At 42.1% G+C, this 23,208-nt stretch overlaps 1 protein-coding gene across 1 annotated transcript in view; it reads right to left on the bottom strand.

Moving 5' to 3' along the window:
- The window catches only part of Manba (mannosidase beta), a 123,116-nt gene that overhangs the window by 66,171 nt on the left and 33,737 nt on the right, over nucleotides 1–23,208 (bottom strand). The window contains exons 6-7 of the mRNA XM_004662987.2: nucleotides 10,271–10,446; nucleotides 6,384–6,494 (exon numbers count right to left, since the gene is read on the bottom strand). Coding sequence (XP_004663044.1) covers nucleotides 6,384–6,494; nucleotides 10,271–10,446 — 287 coding nt within the window. The remainder of the gene's footprint in view (nucleotides 1–6,383; nucleotides 6,495–10,270; nucleotides 10,447–23,208) is intronic.

The following is a 23,208-nucleotide window of genomic DNA, read 5'->3' as shown; positions in this document are numbered from 1 at the left end:
GAGTACCCATTCTCTCTGTCTGTCTGTCTGTCTCTCTCTCTCTCTCTTTCTCTTTCTGACTCTCTCAAATAAATTAAATAAAAACTTTAAACTTTAAAAAAAATGAGGGTTCTGTTGGAGGGGGGAAGAGGAAAAGGTATTGGGGATAAATACAACCAAATATATTATATTAAGTTGTCAAAAACTGAATTTAAAAATGAAATTTGGGGCTGGAGAGATGGCTTTGCAGTTAAGGCACTTGCCTACGAAGCCTAAGGACCCAGGCCCAACTCCCCAGAACCCATGTAAGCCAGATACACAGGGCAGCACATGCACATGGAGTTGGTTTGCAGTAGCTAGAGGCCCTAACACACCCATTCTCTCAGTGTCTGTCTGTCTTTCTCTCTTTCTCTCTCATAAACAAATAAAAATAAAAATCATTTTTTAAATATTTTATTTATTTATTTGAGAGTGACAGAGACAGAGAGAAAGACAGATAGAGGGAGAGAGGAAGAATGGGCACGCCAGGGCTTCCAGCCTCTGCAAACGAACTCCAGACGCATGCGCCCCCTTGTGCATCTGGCTAACGTGGGACCTGGGGAACCGAGCCTCGAACTGGGGTCCTTAGGCTTCACAGGCGAGCGCTTAACCACTAAGCCATCTCTCCAGCCCTAAAAATCATTTTTTTAAAAAGAAATTTGGCAGTATTCAACGTCAGGAAAGAGCATTAGTGCAGGAGAAGTTGGCAGGGACTTTGAGGTACTCACCATGTTCTGCATCTTGATTGGGATAATGGCTTCAAAGTGCTATCTTCTGATAATTAATGAAGCTTCTAACTTATACTCTGTGTGTTTTCCTATATATGTGTTGTATCCCACAAAAATAAGAAGTGAAAAGAAATCCCAGCCTGGCACATTCCCACTAGAGAAAGGCTGAAAGACGTTAGCCAGGACACAGTTACTGAGATCAAGCCTACAAATGCTTCTTGAAATACAAGCACATCTGAAATCTCTGAAAAAACTAGGAAGTTCAGGATTGGTAAGAAATTGATTCCCTGGGAGAGGAAAACAATGGTGAACTAGATATTGTCTCTCTTCCCAAATTTGGCATTGACTTTTTATCTGATTTCAAAAGTACACCTTGATCCTGAAACTTATAAAAGAGGTTGAATTCTGACGTCATTCGATTGGGCAACGATGAAGTTGCAGGGAGGTAATCCAACCTCCACCATCCCAGTGAAATGAACAAATGGGCAAAAATACTATTTCAATGTTCACAGAACAGTGAGTTCTGGAATGTTCTTCAGCTATCCCTTCTAGCACAAACACTCTTAAGTACCACAGAGCATCTCCTTAAACGGACCTTGATCTCACATGTTCTACTCTGAGCTCACTCCGTTTGCCACAATATCCTACTTTAGATGGGTGAAAACCATATATGAAGCAAGCTAAAGAGCTAGCAAACCTTCCCTAGCTCTTCTCCAGCATACCTTGTCTGACTGTTCTCATTTTCATGGCCCTCTCCTGAACCTTCTAGTAAGCCTAATATACAAGTGATTACAATATTTTAGTCTAAATAAAACAGGACTCTGTATATACTATGCTTATCAAACTGCCCAGAAAGCACTTCCGTTAATGTTCACACCCTTTTATTAATGCTACTCTCACTTTTGGTAGAGAATCTTCTCTTTTCAGATGGCAGTGACCTTGGGACGACTCAGAAGGTATCATGGTAAGGGAAAGAAATGACCGCAGGGCTCGATACTGCAATATCTCTATCACACCTTCCAAGGCTCAGGGTCTAATCGGAAGAGGTGGCGGAAAGAATGTAACAGCCAAAGGAAGGGCAGGACTCCATACAACATGCTCCCTCCAGACACAGAATAGCCTGGATACCCATGGCCTCACAGTGCCTGACACTACCTGTATAAGACCATCATAAAAGGAGAAAAAGATCAAGACATCAGAAGTAAATGAGAGACTGATTGAGATGGGGAGAGGGCATGATGGAGAATGGAGTTTCAAAGGGGTAAGTGGGGGGAGGGAGGGACATTTTTTATAATCATGGAAGTTGTTAATAAATATAAACAAATAAATAAAAACCACAAAACTTTAAAAAAAAATTTAAAAACTTAAAAAAAAAAAAAAACAGGACTCTAAGACTGCTACAGTGGCTTGGGAGTGAGCTCAGTAGATTCCCCAGTACCCATGTGAAAATGCTGGGCCTGGGGCATAACTGTGGATGCTTCTAATCCCAGAGCTGGGGAGGCGGAGCTAGGAGGATTCCTGGCTCTCATTGGGCAGCTAGTCCTGCAAGCTCCATACCCAGGAGAGATCACCTCAAACAAAACAAAAGAGGATGGCATTCCTGAAGAACAATACCCAAGGTTGTCCTCTGACTTCCACACACAGATGTGCACACCTGCATGTACACCCACTCATACAGACATATACACATGTATTAAAAAGACTCCTACACAAAGCAGAAGAAGTGTTCTTAATCCATTTTTGAAATAAGAAAGTAATATCAAAACCATAGCATTACATGGATATGTTTGCCCATCAAATTGCATTCTCAAGATTTATGTTTGTACCCATAAATTAGTGCTGCTCTCACCTTTGGTCAGGAAGCTTCCTTTTACAGTTAGCAAAGAGCACTGAGGCGGCTCAAAATTTGTCAAAGCTCTGAGAATAGGTGACTTTGAGTGCTTAAGGCTACATGAGACATCTATATCGTTCCCCTTTTTTTGTCAATTTAAAAAAGTTTTTATGGAACACTCAGGAGCCATAGATTGTTGCCAGAAATTTTTCAGTGCCAGGGATAGGAGACCTTCCAGTGAGTTGTTGGCCAGGGAGGTTCCTGATGGTCCCAAAACATCATAGGCCATTGCCAAGGCCCCTGGTTTCCCACCAAGAATAGATGGTAAGAACCTAATGCTGGAGACTCCACATACTTGGGCTGCAAGGCCACTGAGAAATCCTGCTGGAACTGAGCTGATAACCTCCTCCATGCAGACCAGCTGACAGAAAGCTGGAAGAAGCCATTCTGCATGCAGTTCAATGGGAGAGAGAGAAATCACCAGTGAAGATACTCAGCAGTGGACACTGCAAGCCTTATATTTAGCCAACCAGGCCAAATGAGCCAACGGGTGCAGTAGTGGCATGTCTGTCAGGGTGGAAACCAACGGCCCTCTAATTGGACTGGAGGCCCGCTCCATGGGAGGGAATACATCCCTGATACTGAAAACTTAAAACAGGGGTAGTCATGAACTCTGGGATGTTTAACATCTGCTGCTGTCTGGCTAAATGTATATACTATGCTCATCAAACTGACCAGTAAGCACTTCTCTTAATGTTCATACCCATATATTAATGCTACTCTCACTTTTGGTAGAGAATCTTCTCTTTTCAGATGGCAGTGACCTTGGGATGACTCAGAAAGCATCATGGTGCTGGAAAGAAGTGACAGGAGTGCTCAGCACTGCAATATCTCTATTACACATTCCAAGGCTCAGGGTCTGTTGCGGAAGAGGTGGCGGAAAGAATGTAAGAGCCAAAGGAAGGGTAGGACTCCTTACAATGTGCTCCCCCCAGACACAAATGGCCTGGATATCCATGACATCACAGTGCCTGATACTACCTACATAAGACCATCATAAGAGGAGGAAAAGATCATGACATAAAAGTAAAAGAGATACTGATTGAGACGGGGAGGGGATATGATGGAGAATGGAGTTTCAAAGGGGAAAGTGGGGGGAGGGAGGACATTACCATAGGCTATTTTTTATAATCATGGAAGTTGTTATTTTAAAAAATTGGGGAAAAAAAAAAAAGGTTTTAGCACTGGAGAGATTGGCCAGTGGTTAAAAGCACTTATGTGGAAGGCCTAAGGGCTCAGGTTTTATTACCCAGGACCCAGTAAAGCCAGATGCACAGTGAGGCACATACATCTGGAATTCATTTACAGTGGCAGGAGGCCCTAGAGTGTTCATTCTCTCTCTGTGTCTCTCCCTCTCTCTTTCCTGCTTTCCCTCCCTCCTTCCCTCTTTCTCTCTGTTTCAAATAAATAAATTAAAACATTTTAAAAGTTTTTTCAAAAATTATTTTAAAGTAGGAAAAGAAAAAGTAAAAAAAAAAAAAAAAAACAAAACATTAAACCCATAAATACAGCAGAAATACACCAGGTAGCCCTAGTCATACCCAAAGACTCTCTTCAAAATTCAAAGCATTGAGCCAGATATAGTGGTGCACATCTTTAATCCCAGTACTCAGGAGGCAGAGGTAGGAGGATTGCTGTGAGGTTGAGGCCACCCTGAGAGTACATAGTGAATTCCAGGTCAGCCTGGGCTAGACTGAGACCCTACCTCAAAAAAAAAGGTAAGAAAGAAAAAAAGAAAGAAAGAGTTGTTTTTTCCATTTCTTAGTGCAGTATCCCAAACTAGGTGGGTTTGAACTTTAGAAAGCATCAGTAAAAGCATGTTATCCTGAAAAATAAAAATAAGTGTATTTTTTGGTTCTGGGAATCAGAATTAAGAATAGGAAGGGTTGGGCTAGACAAATGGCTTAGAGGTTAAGGCACTTGCCTGCTAAGCCTGAGGACTCATGTTCAACTCTACAGATCCCACGTAAGCCAGATGCACAAAGGTGAGGCAAGCACAAGGTCACACATGCCCACTAAGTGACAAAAGTGTCTGGAGTTTGATTACAGTGGCTGATGCCCTGGCGTGCCAATTCGTGCGCGCGCGCACGCGCTCTCTCTCTCTCAAAAATAAAAATAAAAAATAAAAAATTTTTGAAATAGGAAAGGTTGGGGCTGGAGAAATGACTCAGCAGTTAAAACTACTCTATTGATAAACTGGGTATGGTGGTGCATGCCTTTAATCCCAGCACTTGGGAGGCAGAGTTAGGAGGACTGCCATGAGTTCAAGGCCACCCTGGGACTACATAGTGAATTCCAAGTCAGCCTGAGCTAGAGTGAGACCCTACGTCGGAAAACCAAAAAAAATAAAATAAAACAAAACAAAACTACTCGATTTATGATCCACATGAAGACATTTAGAGTTCTACATACACACTGCTTCCATGTGGAGCACAGTTTAAAAGCACAGGTGTAGAGAAGCCGAAGATATAGCAAATTGGTAGAGTGTCTGCCTGGCATGTGTGAGGTCCTGGTTAAAACACAGCACCAAGAAAACAAGATAAAGGAAAAGGAGGAGGATGAAAGGAATATAATAAGACAGGGAGACCATTGCCAAAATAATATATAAAGTCTGATCCATTTAAAAAATATAAATCAAGCCAGGCGTGCTGGCACATGCCGTTAATCCCAGCACTCGGGAGGCAGAGGTAGGAGGATTGCCATGAGTTCGAGGCCACCCTGAGACTCCATAGTGAATTCCAGGTCAGCCTGAGCTACAGTGAGACCCTACCTCGAAAAACCAAAAAAAAAGAAAGAAAGAAAGAAAAAAAATATATAAATCAACATAGTGACACTATGTGGTGGTTTGATTCAGGTGTCCCCCATAAACTTATGTGTTCTGAATGCTAGGTCCCCAGTTGGTGGCAGTTTGGCAACTGGCACCTCCTCAAGGCAGTGTATTGTTGGGGGCAGGCTTATGGGTCTTATAGTAGGCTTCCTCTTGCCAGTATTTGGTACACTCCTTGATGCTGCTACCCACCTGATTTTGGCCAGGAGGTGATGTCCACCCTCTGCTTATGCCATCATTTTCCCCTGCCAACATGTAGTGTCCCTCTAGTCTGTAAACCAAAATAAACCCTTTCCTCCCAAAAGCTGCTCTTGGTTGGGTGTGTTCTGCCAGCAATGTGAAACTGACTGCAATACACTCCTATAAGTGTTTGAATGCTCTTGCTCTGAGTGACAGGTTATATCGTTTGTTCGTTTCTTTAAAGGTCATGTACTCGGCTGGGCGTAGTGGTGCATGCCTTTAATCCCAGCACTTAGGAGGCAGAGGTAGGAGAGTTGCTATGAGTTCAAGGCCACTCTGAGACTACATAGTGAATTCTAGGTCAGCCTGGGATAGAGTGAGACCCTACCTCAAAAAACTTAAAAAAAAAAAAAAAAAAAACAGATCATATACTCCTGTTTTATCAAGATTCGTAGGACTCCTTACAACATGTTCCCCCCAGACACAAAATGGCCTGGATATCCATGACCTCACAGTTCCTGACACTACCTACACAAGACTATCATAATAGGAGGAAAAGATCATGACATCAAAATAAAAGAGAAACTGATTGAGACGGGGAGGGGATAATAGAGTTTCAAAGGGAAAAGTGGGGGGAGGAAAAGTATTACCATGATATATTTTTTATAATCATGGAAGTTGTTAATAAAAATTTGAAGAAAAAAGATTCTTTTTTTCATAAAATACCTTATTTACCTACCTTAGTTGATTTTTCAAAATTTAAGCCTCCATCCAGTACAAAAAGAACTGTCATGTTGTACCCCGTCTGGTTTCCGTGTCCATGAGGCCACCACATTTCCACAGCAATGCTCTTTTAAGAAATAAGTCATTCTGAGTAATGTAACATATTTTCAGAAAAATAATATGACTTGGAGCATTCTATCATTTCTAAATAATAAAGCTCAGCGATTATGTTCTAAAACAGTATAAAATAAATCTCTTTGCCTGTAGCATGCCAATCATACCAACTCACTGACAACATCTTGAAATCAACATGCTGGGAGCACTACAAATTAACACGCCCAGCAGAAGGAAAAGAGCAGAGTACCATGGTGTTCAGAAACTGCCTCTTCCCAGCGCCACCTCTCAAACATTGATTCTACAGTCTTCACACCAAATTTGACTTTGAGGTTGACTCTTCTTTCAAGCCAAGAACTATAATAATGTAACACTCTTACTATTTAAAAATAAAATTTTTTAAAGTTACTGATTTTGGGCTGGAGGGCTGGCTTAGCGGTTAAGGCATTTGCCTGTGATGCCAAAGGACCTAGGTTCGATTCCCCAGGACCCATGTTAGCCAGATACACAAGGGGGCGCATCTGAAGTTTGTTTGCAGTGGCTGGAGGCCCTGGCACACCCATTCTCTCTCTGTCTCTCTCTCTGTGTGTGTCTCTCTCTCCCTCCCTCTTTCTCTGTCAAATAAATAAAAACAAAATATTTTTTAAAGTGACTGATTTTACATAATCTTTTTCATTTCACAATTGTCAACCATATTAATATAAAAAGGGAAAGGAAAAAGTAAAACCCATCCCACCCTTACCAAAGAACAATCTTGAATTTAGAGTCAGAATTCTACTTGTAGAGCATCATTACACAAAATAAATTACAAGTACCAAAAACTATTACTGCAGTTAAATATAATATGCCAGGCTGGGGAGATGGCTCAGTTGTTAAAGGTGCTTACTTGCAAAGCCAGCTAGGCTAGGTTTGATTTTCCAGTGCCCCCCCCCCCCCGCCACCATAGAAAGCCAGATGCACAAAGTAGTGCATGATTCTGGGGTTCATTTGTAGGGACTAGAGCATGCTCATGCTCCTTCCCTCACTTTGTCTCTCTTTCTCTCTCTTTCTACAAATAAGTAATGTTTAAAAAATATCATATGTAGGAGCTAAAGAGATGCGGCAGCTAAGGCACTAGCTTGCAAAGACTAAAGACCTGGATTCAATTCCCCAGTGCCCATATAAAGCCAAATGCACAATGTGGCACATGCATCTGGAGTTCGTTTGCAGTAGCTAGAGGCCCTGGTGCACCCATTTTCTCTCTCTCTCTGTCTCTCTCTCTCTCCTCTCCCTCTCTCTCTCTCCCCCTCCTTTTCTTTCTGTCTCTCTCTGTTTGCAAACAAATAAATAAATAATGAATAAAAGAAATGATGTTTTAAAGCCAGGCATGGTGGCGCACGCCTTTAATCCCAGCACTCAGGAGGCAGAGGTAGGAGACTCGCCATGAGTTTGAGGCCACCCTGAGACTCCATAGTGAATCCCAGGTCAGCATGGGCTAGAGTGACACCTTACCTTGAAAAACAAAACAGAAAATTTTTAATGATGTTTTAAAAATATCATATGCAAAATGTATTTTGGATGTAAGATACTTCAAACACTATAGAAAAAAATCAAGATGTGACTGACTTGCTGAGAGAAGCAAATTAATCACATATTCTTCACTATCTTAATCCTGATAGTTGAAAAAAAATCATTCTTTGGTTAATATATAAAACATGAGAAGTCAAAAATAAAGGAGAAAATGCCAAGCATAGTGGCCCACACGTTTGATCCCAAGCACTTAAGAGACAGAGGCACAGGGATTGTTCTGGAAGAGCTGGCGGGAAGAATCTAAGAGCTACAAGATGGGAGCAATATCCTGAGGCACAGCTCACCCCAGAGCCAGAGGTCCTAACTACCCCACAGCGAACCCCAATAGCCCTACTGAGGGCCCACAGGGAAATGGGAATGAGAGAGAAGGGATATACTACAACGTGTGTAAATATATTTTTATTAATTTTTTTTATTCTTATTTGTTTATTTAAGAGAAGGAGAGAGAGAGAAAGAGAGAGAATGGTCGCACCAGGGCTTCCAGCCATTGCAAACAAACTCCAGACTCATGCACCACCTTGTGCATCTGGCTTTTGTGGGTCCTGGGGATTCAAACTGAGGTCCTTTGGCCTTGCAGGCAAGCACCTTAACCTCTAAGCCATCTCTCCAGCCCATAAATATATTTTTTAAAAAGAGACAGAGGCAGAGGAATCACTGCAAGCTGGAGACCAGTGTGACCTGCATAGTGAGTTCTAGACCAGCCTGGGCTACAACCCAGTCTCAAAAATAAACAAAGGGGCTGGAGAGATAGCTCAGTGGATAAAGCATTTACAACACCTGTGTGAGGACTAGACTTCAACCCCCAGCACCCATATAAATGCCAGGTGGGCAAGGCAGTTGCCTATGCTGCCATCCAATGGGAGGCAGAGAAAAGAAATCCCCATGGCAAGCTGAATAGTGAGCTCTAGACTCAAGTGACAGATCCTGCCTCAGCAAAAATACAGAGGACTGGGCTGGAGAGATGACTCAGCAGTTAAGATGCTTGCTTCAGAGCCTAAGGGCCTGGATTCGAATCCCAAGTACCCATGTAAGGCCAGATACACAAAGTGGAGAACACATTTGGAGTTCGACTGCATACCAAGAGCCCTGGCACACCCATTCACCCACTCTCTCCTTCCCTCTCTCTCTACTTGCAAATAAATAAAAAGTATTTTTGAAATAAATGAAGGAGAGAGTGATTAGAGAAGACACCCACATCATCCTCCAGCCTCTACACACATACATCATACACACACACACAGAAAGAGAGAGAACAAACAAAAAGCAAAGCCAGGCTCTGCTACACAGTGAGTTCCAAGCCAGGCTGTGCTACATTGTGAGATCCTGTCTCAAAAAAAAAAGAAAGAAAGAAAGAGAGGCTGGAGAGATGGTTTACTGGTTAAGCACATGCCTGTGAAGCCTAAGGACCCTGGTTCGAGGCTTGATTCCCCAGGACCCACATTAGCCAGATGCACAAGGGGGTGCACACGTCTGGAGTTCGTTTGCAGTGACTGGAGGCCCTGGTGCACCCATTCTCTCTCTCTCTTTCGCTCTGCCTCTTTCTCTCTCCATCTGTCACTTTCAAAAACATAAATAAAAACTTTTAAAAATATATAAAAAAAGAAAGATGTGTTTTTAATCCAAATAAACTTAAAACCCTAGAATCATTTGAAGAAAAAAAATGAAAAAGAAGAGAAAATAGGTACTATTTTTCACTTTCAGTCCCTTCTTTTTAACCCCTTCTTTCAAAAAAGGTGTACTTATTTATTTGCAATTTTATTTATTTCTAACTACTTCTTTTTTTTTTTTTTTTTTTTTTTGGTTTTTTGAGGTAGGGTCTCACTCCAGCCCAGGATGACCTGGAATTCACTATGTAGTCTCAGGGTGGCCTCGAACTCACGGTGATCCTCCTACCTCTGCCTCCCAAGTGCTGGGATTAAAGGCGTGCGCCACCACGCCCAGCTTAACTACTTCTTTTTTAAAAAATTATTTTTTGTATTTATTTGCAAGGAGAGAGAGAGAGAGAATGGGTGCACCAGGGCCTCCAACCACTGCAAACAAACTTCAGATGCATGTGCCACTTTGTGCTTCTGGCTTTGTGTGGGTCCTGGGGAATCAAATCTAGGTCGTTAGGCTTTACAGGCAAGTGCTTTAACCTCTGATTCATCTCTCTAGCCCCTAGCCCCTTCTTTTTAATAGCATGTTCTTTCACCCTGACTCTCAGGAAGGACCATCACTCACCTTGTTAACTTTCACAAGTAGTTTAACAATCTTCTTCCGAGGCTGGAGCTCAATGTTGCGCACCTGCTGTACCTGCAGTTTCGGGATAGCCACAGTCACCTGACCACCAATGGGCTTCATGCTGACAACATCAAAAGAGGCCTCAATCTCAAGACGCCACTCCTGGGCCATGTTATCTAAAGCAGCAAGCACAAGAGAAACAGTGTGTGCACATGGGCCATGTACTACCCCTGCAGTCTCTGGGGGCAGTGAGACGAGATCAAGGCACTGCTGAAGTCAAAAAGCACTCTACAGGGCTGGAGAGATGGCGTTAAGCGCTTGCCTGTGAGGCCTAAGGACCCCGGTTCGAGGCTCAATTCCCCAGAACCCACGTTAGCCAGATGCACAAGGGGGTGCATGTGTCTGGAGTTCGTTTGCAGTGGCTAGAATCCCTGGCACACCCATTCTCTCTCTCACTCTCTATCTGCCTCTTTCTCTGTCACTCTCAAATAAATAAATAAAAATCACTCTACAATGCCGTCATAATAAAAGTTCAGGGGACTTAGCAGTAAAGGGTGTTTTTCTGCAAAGCCAAAGGACCCAGGTTCAATTCCCCAGGACCCACGTAGGCCTGGGGATGCACAATGGGGCGCACACATAAGGAGTTCATTTTCAGTGGCTGGAGCCCTGGTATGCCCATTCTCTCTCTCGCTCACTCTCCCCCTTCTTTCTCCCTCTTTCTCTCTGTCAAATAAATAAATAAAAATAAAAGATAAAAAATAAAAATAAAAAGTTCAGTGGGGTGCTGGAGAAATGGCTCAATGATTAAGGCACTTGCCTGCAAAGCCAGGTTCAATTCCCCAGAACCCATGTAAATACAGATGCACAAAGTGGCTCATACATCTGGAGTTCATTTGCAGCAGGTGGAGGCCCTAGAATGCCCATTCTCTCAGTCTCTCTTCTATCTGTCTCTGCTTGCTAACAAATATATAAATAAATAAATAGTTCAGTGGAAATTTTCTTCTACTTTATAGAGTTGAAATCTTTCTGGTACACAATAATCTAACTGGGCATGGTGGCACACGCCTTTAATCCCAGCACTCAGGAAGCAGAGGTAGAAGGATTGCTATGAGTTCAAGGCCACCCTGAGAATATAGAGTGGAATCCAGGTCAGCCTGGGCAACAGTGAGACCCTACCTTGGAAAAACTTTAAAAAAAAACAAAAACTGCAATCCAAACTATAGATCTTATGCAGACTTCCAGTAGCACAAGGAAAAGTCAGCAATGCGGGCACCAAAGCATACAATCTTAAATACCAGGCATTTCCCTCATATTATTAAGTCATGTTTTTTTACTTAATAACTTTAAAAATATGTGATCCTATTTCTGGATGAGGAGACATCCATTTTATAAATTAGGACCCACATCTAGAATATAACTTCCAGTCAAATCTCTTCTAGTATCCACAGTTAGCATCTCCTGAAGAACACTGGCACCGTAGCTCCCTTGGATGCAAGATAACATCAAGTAGTACTGGTCTTGAAGGCAGGAAAATGGAATGCCATACCAGAGAGAATACCCAATGTCTGTGCCTCTCAATTTCACCAAGTTTGGCCTTCCCTCCTCATTCTTACACTGTAGACCTGGGCAAGATGGGATCTCCTCATGAATCCAATAGACAGGCAAGGCTGGCCTGCCGCTCTGTGCAAGGCTTTCCTGGGTCTGAAACCTTCATCCTTGCAAATGTCCTGGGCTAACTAACGCAGAAGAGACTATGGCTCAGTTTGGTCCTTTGACCTCAATGAGAAAGGCAACCCAGAGGATAGCAGAGTGGTTCCAACCACTGACTCATTCCAAGATTTCCCCAGAGCCAGTTCAGGAGAGTTCTTGGAAAGGAGAGAGGAAGGGAGGGAGGGAACACTGAGTATCTGACCTGGACAGAAGTTTGTAGTGAGACTAAACTGATGCATAGCCCAGATTAAAGTTTACAGCTCCTAGGATGGAGAAAGGACTCAGTGGTTAAAGGTGCTTGCTTACAAAGCCTAAGGCCTGGTTTCAATTCCCCAGTACTCATATAAAGCCAGATGCACAGAATAGTGCATACATCTGGAATTTGTCTGCCGTGGAAGCAGGCCCAAAAATGCCTATTCTTCCTCCCCATTTCTCTTTCACTCTCTCTCAAATACATAATTTTTAAGTTTACAGCTCCTTCAGTCAAAGCAGTGAGGAATTATTAACATGTCTCTCGTACATGCTCAAGACATTAGACTTCATCGACCTCTGAAGAGGAGAAGAGAATGTGACTAAGTGGTAAAGGGCGTGCCTAGCACCTGTGAGGCTCTGGTTCCATCTCCAGCATGGGGGTGAAAAATATGCTTTAAAGAATGGCAAACATTGGGCTGGTGAGATGGTTTAGCCATTAAGGTGCTTGCTCGTTAAGCCTAAAGACCCAGGTTCGAATCCCCAGTACCCATGTAAAGCCAGATGCATAAAGCGATGCATGCATCTGAAGTTCATTTGCAATGGCTGAAGGCCCTGGTACATCCATATCCCCCCCCCCCTCTTCCCCTCCTCTCTCTCTCTCTCTCTCCTTGGAAATAAATAAAATATTTTTTTTAAAAAAAGAGAGAGAGTTCCGGTTAAGATGGCGGCGTAGGTACCACGCCAAAGCAGCCTGGGGGGGGAAAGACCAAAAAAAACTCAGCAAAATACACACTTTTACTAAAAAGTGAGGTGTATAGGAAGTTGAGGCGGCAGCGGAGAAGTGGAAGAGTTATAGAGCATCCAGAGCCTGCACAGGCGGGAACAGCGGCTCCGGGGCGGCTCGGCTACCCGCCGCAACTGCGGAGCGGCAGAAAACCGCCGGACTCTCGGCTCAAGCCGCAGGACAAGCCAGGTGCGGGATTTTCCCCTCACACCGCGCTCTCCGCAACTCGGGAAACGTGAGGGGAGAGCGGCAGCGAGCAACGGAGGGAAGAGCAGACCACGAGGTAAAAGCACACGTGGAGAAGCGATACAACCAGAGCAGCCGCGGCTCCCTCCCCTCCCCCGCCGCCTGAACCCAGCTCCAGCGAACACAGCAGCGGCCCGGGACCCGGCCACGCCAACTTGGGCTGACAGCGGGACCCAAGCAGGAGCAGAATTCGGCAGCAACTTCAGCAGCTCCAGCACCGGTACCAGTGGCCCCAGCAGCAGCGGACCCAGGAGCGGCAGCGGTGACAGATCCCGCAGCAGCGGCTTCGGGGTGAGCAGCAGCGGTGGACACGGCAACGGCAGCTTCAGCAGCGGTGGTGGCTCCGGGGGTGGCAGCTACAACAGCTGCAGAGGCGGCAGCAGCGGCTCAGTTTGCCCCGTAGGAAAAGCAAGTGCCCAGCTCCAGAAATCAGAACAGCAGCCCGACGACCCAGGCAGCAACTTGACTGAGACCACAATCACCCAAGGTAACTGGGATTGCACCAGGGAAGGGTCTCACTTGGTCACAAGCTGACTTGGATACCTCAACAGACCAGAAATCTAAACCTCTTTGTTGATAGAGGATCTGGTCATTATAATAACTACTCTTGCATACATACTCGGGGCTGTTTTTGATGGAATGGGTACAGTGTTTAGTTAAATTTTAGAATCTACCAGTATATTATTCCACTCAGCCTGCTTGAATACTCCTATAGCAGGGAAACTCAACCCCTAAGAACATCTTTGTAGATACTCTGAGAGTCTTAAGAGCCACACCTAATACCTTAAGGTCCTACCCTGAAAATATATTACATCAAATCAATTGATACAGCTAAGAATACACAGCTAGCTAGAAAATCCAAGCATTAACTTAATCCAAGATGCAAAAATATATACATTATAACACAAGAAACACTAAAAAGCAAGACGATATAAATCCACCTAAAAGTATTAATGCATCAGAAATGTCCTCCAGTGAGAAAGAGTTAGAGGAAATGCCTGAGAAAGAGTTCAAAAAAATAATTATAAATATGTTCAAAGAGGTCAAAGAACACATGAAAACAATCAAAGAAGAAATCAAAGAGGAAATCAAAGAGGAAATCAAAGGAATCAAAGAAGAGGCAGGACACCAATTTAATGAAATAAAGAAGGCAATACAAGACATAAATAGAGAAATAGAAATAATAAAGAAAAACCAGTCAGAATTACTAGCAATGAAGAACACAGTTAATGAAATAAAAAACTCGGTAGAAAATCTCACCAGTAGGATGGATGAGGGAGAGGACAGAATATCTAAGCTAGAAGATCAGGTGGCAGACCTAATGCAGTCCAACAAAAGAAAGACAAACTTATAGAAAAGTATGAGTGGGAATTTCAAGATATTCGGGACACTATGAAAAGATCCAATATAAGAATTCAGGGCATAGTAGAAGGAGAAGAACTCCACTCCAGAGGCATAGTAGGCATCTTCAACAAAATCATAGAGGAAAATTTTCCCCAAATTGGGAAAGAGGCGCCAATACAGATACAGGAAGCCTTTAGAACCCCAGCCAGACAAAACCCAGAAAGAAACTCTCCTCGCCACATTATACTCAAACTTCCAAACACACAAACCAAAGAAAAAATATTGAAAGCAGTTAGAGAGAAAAATCAAGTTACCTACAAAAGCAAGCCCATCAGGATTACAGCAGATTATTCAACACAAACTTTTAAAGCCAGAAGGGCCTGGAGTGATATATTCCAAGTTCTGAAAGATAACAACTGTCAACCAAGGTTACTTTATCCTGCAAAGTTATCCATCCAAATAGATGGAGAAATAAAGACATTCCATGACAAAAGCAGGTTAAAGGAGTATCTGAAGACAAAACCAGCTCTACAGAAAATATTTGATAGAATCCTCCATGCTGAACAAAAGGAAAAGCACACATATAAGGAACCTAGAAAAAACCAGCCATACTCAAATACCAGTTAACAGAAGAGAGCACAGGTAGAACAAGTAACACACACACACACACACAAATGGCAAACATAAATACACACCTTTCAATAATATCTCTTAATATCAACGGTCTCAATGCCCCAACGAAAAGACATAGATTTGCAGACTGGGTTAAAAAGCAGGATCCTACAATTTGTTGTCTTCAAGAAACTCACCTTTCTACAAAGGATAGACATTATCTTAGGGTGAAAGGTTGGAAGACGGTGTTTCAAGCAAATGGGCCTAGAAAACAAGCAGGGGTTGCTATCCTAATATCAGACAGGGTGGACTTTAGTCCAAAGTTAGTCAAAAAAGATAAGGAAGGTCACTTTATATTGATTAAGGGCACACTCCAACAGGAGGACATTACAATCCTAAACATATATGCACCTAACATGGGGGCTCCCAAATTTGTCAAACAAACACTATTAGAACTAAGGTCACAGATAACACCAAACACAGTGGTGGTGGGTGACTTTAACACCCCACTCTCATCAATTGACAGGTCATCCAGGGAAAGAATAAACAGAGAGGCATCTGGACTAAATGAGGTCATAGAAGGAATGGACCTAACAGATATATACAGGACATTTCATCCAAAGGCTGCAGAATATACATTCTTTTCAGCAGCACATGGAACATTCTCTAAAATAGACCATATATTAGGACACAAAGCAAATCTTAACAAATTCAGGAAAATTGAAATAATTCCTTGCATTCTATCTGACCACCATGGAATTAAACTACAAATCAGTAGCAAGAAAGGCTATAGAGCATACACAAAATCATGGAAACTAAACAATACACTACTAAATGATGAGTGGGTCAATGAAGAAATCAAAAAGGAAATCAAAAAATTTATAGAGTCAAATGATAATGAGAACACAACATACCAAAATCTCTGGGACACAATGAAGGCAGTTCTAAGAGGTAAATTTATAGCCTTAAGTGCCTATATTAAGAAATTAGAAAGGTCGCAAGTAAACGACCTAATGCTTCGCCTTAAAGCCTTGGAAAAAGAAGAACAAGGCAAACCAAAAATTAGTAGACGGGAAGAAATAATAAAGATTAGGGCAGAAATTAATGAAATAGAAACAAAAAGAACAATCCAAAGAATTAATGAAACAAAGAGTTGGTTCTTTGAAAGGATAAACAAGATTGATAAACCCTTAGCAAATCTGACCAAAAGAAAGAGAGAAGAGACACAAATTAATAAAATCAGAGATGAACAAGGTAACATCACAACAGATTCCAGAGAAATTCAAAAAATTATAGGGACATACTATAAAAGCATATACTCCACAAAGTATGAAAATCTGAAAGAAATGGATGATTTCCTTGATCTATATGACCTACCTAAATTAAATCAAAATGAGATTAATCACTTAAATAGACCTATAACAAACATGGAGATCCGAGCAGTTATCAATAATCTCCCAACTAAAAAAAGCCCAGGCCCGGATGGATTCACTGCTGAATTTTACCAGACTTTTAAGGAAGAGCTAACACCATTGCTTCTTAAGCTTTTCCAGGAAATAGAAAAAGAAGGAATCCTACCAAACTCCTTCTATGAGGCCAGCATCACCCTGATACCAAAACCAGGCAAAGATAGAACAAAAAAAGAAAATTACAGACCAATCTCCCTCATGAACATAGATGCAAAAATTCTCAACAAAATATTGGCAAACAGAATACAAGAGTATATCAAAAAGATCATTCACCCTGACCAAGTAGGCTTTATCCCAGAGATGCAGGGATGGTTCAACATACGCAAATCTATAAATGTAATACATTACATAAATGGGTTGAAGGACAAAAATCACATGATCATCTCATTAGATGCAGAGAAAGCATTTGACAAAATCCAACATCCCTTCATGATAAAAGTCCTACAGAGACTGGGAATAGAAGGAACATATCTCAATATAATAAAGGCTATTTATGACAAGCCTACAGCCAACATATTACTAAATGGGGAAAAACTGGAAGCTTTTCCACTAAAATCAGGAACAAGACAAGGGTGTCCACTGTCTCCACTTCTATTTAATATAGTTTTGGAAGTCTTAGCCATAGCAATAAGGCAAGAGACACACATAAAAGGGATACAAATTGGAAAGGAAGAAATCAAGTTATCATTATTTGCAGATGACATGATTCTATACATAAAGGACCCTAAAGACTCTACTAGCAAGCTGTTAGAGCTGATCAAAACCTACAGCAATGTAGCAGGATACAAAATAAATACACAGAAATCAGTAGCCTTCGTATATGCTAACAACAAACACACAGAGGATGAAATCAGAGAATCACTCCCATTCACAATTGCATCAAAAAAAATAAAATACCTTGGAATAAACCTAACTAAGGAAGTAAAGAATCTATACAATGAGAACTTTAAGACACTCAAGCGAGAAATTGCAGAAGACACTAGAAAGTGAGAAACATCCCTTGTTCCTGGCTTGGAAGAATCAATATCGTGAAAATGGCAATCTTACCTAAAGCAATCTACACATTTAATGCAATCCCTATCAAAATTCCAAAGGCTTTCTTCATGGAAATAGAAAAAACAATCCAAAAATTCATTTGGAATCATAAAAAACCTCGAATATCTAAAATAATACTGAGCAACAAAAAAGAGGCTGGTGGTATCACCATACCTGATTTTAACCTATACTACAGAGCCATAGTAACAAAAACAGCATGGTACTGGCACAAAAACAGACATGTAGATCAGTGGAACAGAATAGAGGACCCAGATGTAAGCCCAAGTAGCTATAGCCACCTGATATTCGATAAAAATGCCAAAAATACTCATTGGAGAAGAGACAGCCTCTTCAGCAAATGGTGTTTTGAAAACTGGATAAATATCTGCAGAAGGATGAAAATAGATTCTTCTCTCTCTCCATGCACAAGAATTAAGTCCAAATGGATTAAAGACCTTAACATCAGACCGGAAACTTTGAAACTGCTAGAGGAAAAAGTAGGGGAAACCCTCCAACATATTGGTCTTGGCAAAGACTTTCTGAATACAACCCCAATTGCTCAGGCAATAAAACCACAGATTAACCACTGGGACCTAATGAAATTACAAAGATTTTGCACCGCAAAGGACACAGTGAAAAAAGCAAAGAGGCAACCTACAGAATGGGAAAAAATCTTCGCCAGCTATATATCTGATAGAGGATTAATATCTAGGATATACAAAGAACTCAAAAAGTTAACTAATAAGGAATCAAACAAGCCAATCAAAAAAATGGGCTAAGGAGCTAAATAGAGAGTTCTCAAAGGAAGAAATACGAATGGCATATAAGCACCTAAAAAAATGTTCTACGTCACTAGTCATCAGGGAAATGCAGATTAAAACTACATTGAGATTCCATCTCACTCCTGTCAGATTGGCCACCATCATGAAAACAAATGATCATAAATGTTGGCGGGGATGTGGAAAAAAAGGAACCCTTCTGCACTGCTGGTGGGAATGCAATCTGGTCCAGCCATTGTGGAAAACAGTGTGGAGGTTCCTAAAGCAGCTAGAGATTGATCTACCATATGACCCAGCTATAGCACTCCTAGGCATATATCCAAAGGACTCATCTCATTTCCTTAGAAGTACATGCTCAACCATGTTTATTGCTGCTCAATTTATAATAGCTGGGAAATGGAACCAGCCTAGATGTCCCTCAACAGATGAGTGGATAATGAAGATGTGGTACATTTATACAATGGAGTTCTACTCAGCGGTAAAGAAAAATGAAGTTATGAAATTTGCAGAAAAATGGATGGACCTGGAAAGTATTATACTAAGTCAGGTAACCCAGGCCCAGAAAGCCAAGCGCCACATGTTCTACCTCATATGGGGATCCTAGCTACAGATGACTGGGCTTCTGTGTGAGAATGAAAATACTTAGTAGCAGAGGCCAGTAAGTTGAAAAGGAGACATAAAGGGTGGAGAAAGGAAGGGAGGAGGATACTTAATAGGTTGATATTGTATATATGTAATTACAATGATTGTAATGGGGAGGTAATATGATTGAGAATGGAATTTCAAACGGGAAAGTGTGGGGGTGGGGAGGGAGGGAATTACCATGGGATATATTTTATAATCATGGAAAATGTTAATAAAAATTTAAAAAAAAAAAAGAGAGAATGGCAGCTACGATGTTACTATACATCCACTTCTTTGTCAGGATGTACTGACAAAAACAGAAAAGTAAGAAAAGAAAGGCTTTATTGTTGTCTAGATGTCTAGAAGAAATATATATGAAGAAAAGGTATGGTGACCCTAGTGTTCTAGGGGAGGCCTATAACCTCAGCATTCGAGAGCTGGAGTCAGGAGGATCAGGAATTCAAGGTCATCTTCACTCACTCACCTTCACTTTAACCAATAATAAAGCCTCAAGCATCAATGTCTTCATCTACTCATATGTTTGGCTTCAAGAGGAGAGGGGATCTTCCACTTTTAAATGTTCAAAAATGCTGGGCGTGGTGGTGCACGCCTTTAATCCCAGCACTTGGGAGGCAGAGGTAGGAAGATCGCCTTGAGTTCAAGGCCAACCTGAGACTATATAGGTGATTCCAGGTCAGCCTGGACCAGCGTGAGACCCTACCTTGAAAAATCAAAACAAAACAAAAAGAAAAAAGAAAGAAACTTGACAGTCTCCTGTTGTTTTGCAAATGGCTTCTGAGACCCTGCTTGCAGTCCTCCCTCAGTCTCCCTCCATAGTGAATTCCAGGTCAGCCAGAGCTAGAATGAGACCCTACCTCAGAAAAGAAAAAAAAAAAAAAAAAAAGTTAAATGTTAAAAAAAAAAATGCCATAGAATGTTAGAGGCAAAAAGAAACTTGGAGCCGGGCGTGGTAGCACACACCTTTAAGCCTAGCACTCAGGAGGCAGAGGTAGGAGGATCTCTGTGAGTTCGAGGCCACCCTGAGACTATATAGTTGATTCCAGGTCAGCCTGGACCAGCGTGAGACCCTACCTTGAAAAATCAAAACAAAACAAAAAGAAAAAAGAAAGAAACTTGACAGTCTCCTGTTGTTTTGCAAACGGCTTCTGAGACCCTGCCTGCAGTCGTCCCTCAGTCTCCAGAGGCAGTGAAGGGAGGAGGACCCAGGCGTCCTGACTCCAGTGCTCTCACGTATTCCCACAAGCCTTCTATGGAGGTGTCTGCCAAAGAGAATGACGTGAGGGGGCACACAGTGATTGACATTGGCATGTGAAGGCTTAGAAACCTCAAAAGTATCTTTCACTTTCCCTAGTTCAAGTCCAAATATCAAACACATTCAATGTGAAACAAAGCTTCTGGAGGGAAGTATAACAAGAAAATCTTAACCTTTCCTAAAGAAGTCTCATTGAAAAGAGACAATGCTAACTTTGACAGAGATTGTCTGACCCACCACTAATATATGAGTTCATGGTGCCACAGCTCCTCCACTCTTTCAAACACCATCTTTGAGGCAGGAGAGATGGCTTAGCAGTTAAGGCATTTGCTTGCTAAGCCAAAGGACCCAGATTTGATTCCCCCAGGGCCCACGTAAGCCAGACACACAAGGTAGCACATGCATCTGGAGTTCGTTTGCAATGGTTGGATGCCCTGGCATGCCCATTCCCTCTTTCCCTCTTTCTCTTTCTCTTTCTCCCTCCCTTCCTCCCTCGCCCTCTCTCTGCCTCTTTCTCTCTCTCTCTCTCTCAAATAAATAAATAAAAATAAAATTTAAGAAAGGCCAGCTTCATACCTGAGGCTACCTGAGAAGGACAGAAAAACAATTATATAAGCATTTCTTTCAAGTGAAAGACACCTCCTGAGTAATTGCTGTCTACAAACTTTGACAGGTACTATAAATTATATGCCAAGCCACAGAGCAAAAGTGCTGTCTCTAACTCTGAAAATGTACTCAGAGAACAAAATCTACCCAAAGATCACACTCATAAATGCCAGATGACATCTGGGGCTTAAGGGCCAGCAGGGAAACACAAGTTCAAACACAAGGCCCATTCAGGTTGACATGGGGTAGATGTGCAAAGTTGGTAGTGTGTTTGTGCAAGAGGAAAAGGATAGCTTATCTCACTGATGAGACAAGCTGTTGAAAGACAGCTGCCTTGATGAACTTGGTCTCCACCCCAGAGCTTCTCACCCCATCCCCTGCCTGCTCTGTCCTCTTGCATCTTTCACAGGACACGAAAAGCTGGTGGGAAGAGTGATCCTGTGCATTTAGGTTCAGAGTAATGACCACACTGCGGTGGAACAACATGGAATGCGCAAATTCAGCCTCCAGACATTTTCCTGGACTCAGAGGAGAGATTTCAGCAGTGGCTTCTCTAAGAGCTAGCAGCACAACTGGCCAGAAAAGCAAGGCTCACAGTTCATTACAACAGCTGCCTCCCCAACTTTACCAACTGGGGAGAGCTCTCTGCCGACTCAGCAGGACAAAATACTCAAAAATGAAACTGAAGATCAACCTCCCGGACAAAATCTCCCCCCCAAATTGAGCTGGAGAGATGGCTTAGCGGTTAAGTGCTTGCCTGTGAAGCGTAAGAACCCCGGTTCAAGAATGGATTCCCCAGGACCCACGTTAGCCAGATGCACAAGGGGGCGCACGCGTCTGGAGTTCGTTTGCAGTGGCTGCAAGCCCTGGCATACCCATTCTCTCTCTCTCTCTCTCTCTGCCTCTTTCTCTCTCTGTCTGTCACTCTCAAATAAATAAAAATAAAATTTAAAAAATCCCCCCAAATTAAGGACAAACTACTAACATATAGAAGCCAGGAATACACATATATAATAACATAATTAATATAATATAATTATATATATATGATGGATAAGATAGGATAGATGATGTGATGTGACATAAGCAACCAGACAGCTAATTGGTACAAGATTATTCAAGCAATCTAACAGCACAGTTATTTCTTTCTTGTGTGTGTGTGTGGTTTTTGTTTTTGTTTTTTGTTTTTTGTTTTTTTTTTTTTTTTTTTTTGAGGTAGGCTGACCTGGAATTCACTATGGAGTCTCAGTGTAGCCTCGAACTCATAGCTATCCTCCTACCTGTGCCTCTCAAGTGCTGGGATTAAAGGCGTGCACCACCACACCCGGCTTCAACACAATTATTTCAAGCAAGGGTACTGTTATGTTAGGGGGGGAAATAATTCACAGATGAATAAAAAGGAGAAATGGAATGAAAAGAAAAGGAACAGATGGATGAAGTGAATGAATACCTACCAAATAGGGCACCACGCAAGACTGACCTAAGTTCACAATATGTTTTCATGATGTTTTTAGTATGAAGCTCAAAGCAATGCCCTTCAACTTGGGTTTCTAGTAAGCAGGCATCTGCCTGAGAGGACAGCACACTCTTCCACCTCACAGAGAAGTCATCAGGAATGAAGCAGGGGGCTTTGGGCTGCGGCAGCATGTACACATGGACAAGGAGGGGAAGGAGCACCTCAAGTCAGCTAAACCACTCCTGGGCATATACCCCCAACTTGATCCTACCACAGAGTGACTTCACACCCATGTTAACTGCTGCTCTGCTCACCATAGCAAGGAAATGGAACCAGCCCAGATGTCCAACAACAGATGAATGAATAAGAAAAATGTGAATACAGACAAAACAGAATTTTATGCAGTCAGAAAGAAAGATGAAACAGAGCATGGTGGCACACACCTTTAAGTCCAGTACTTGGGAGGCAGAGATAAGTGGATCACCGTGATGAGTTCGAGGCCACCCTGAGACTACACAGTGAATTACAGGTCATCCTAGGATAGAGTGAGACCCTACCTCAAATCCCCCCACAAAAAAAAAGAAATATAAAATTGGAAGAAAATAGATGGGATTGGAGATCATTCTGTTAAGCAAAGTATCCAAGATTCAAGACAAATACTGGATATTTTCTCTCATATATAAATTCTGGATTTTAATTTGTGTGGGGGTTAGGTAATGAAACTAGAAAAGAGACAATGAGGGTGAAAAGTGGTCTTAAGAAAGGTTCAAGGGGGGCTGGGGAAATGGCTTAGTGGTTAAGGTATTTG

The sequence above is a fragment of the Jaculus jaculus genome, chromosome 2 (assembly GCF_020740685.1).
Source record: "Jaculus jaculus isolate mJacJac1 chromosome 2, mJacJac1.mat.Y.cur, whole genome shotgun sequence".
NCBI classification, from domain to species: domain Eukaryota; kingdom Metazoa; phylum Chordata; class Mammalia; order Rodentia; family Dipodidae; genus Jaculus; species Jaculus jaculus.
This window is presented reverse-complemented; position numbering and strand designations above follow the sequence as displayed.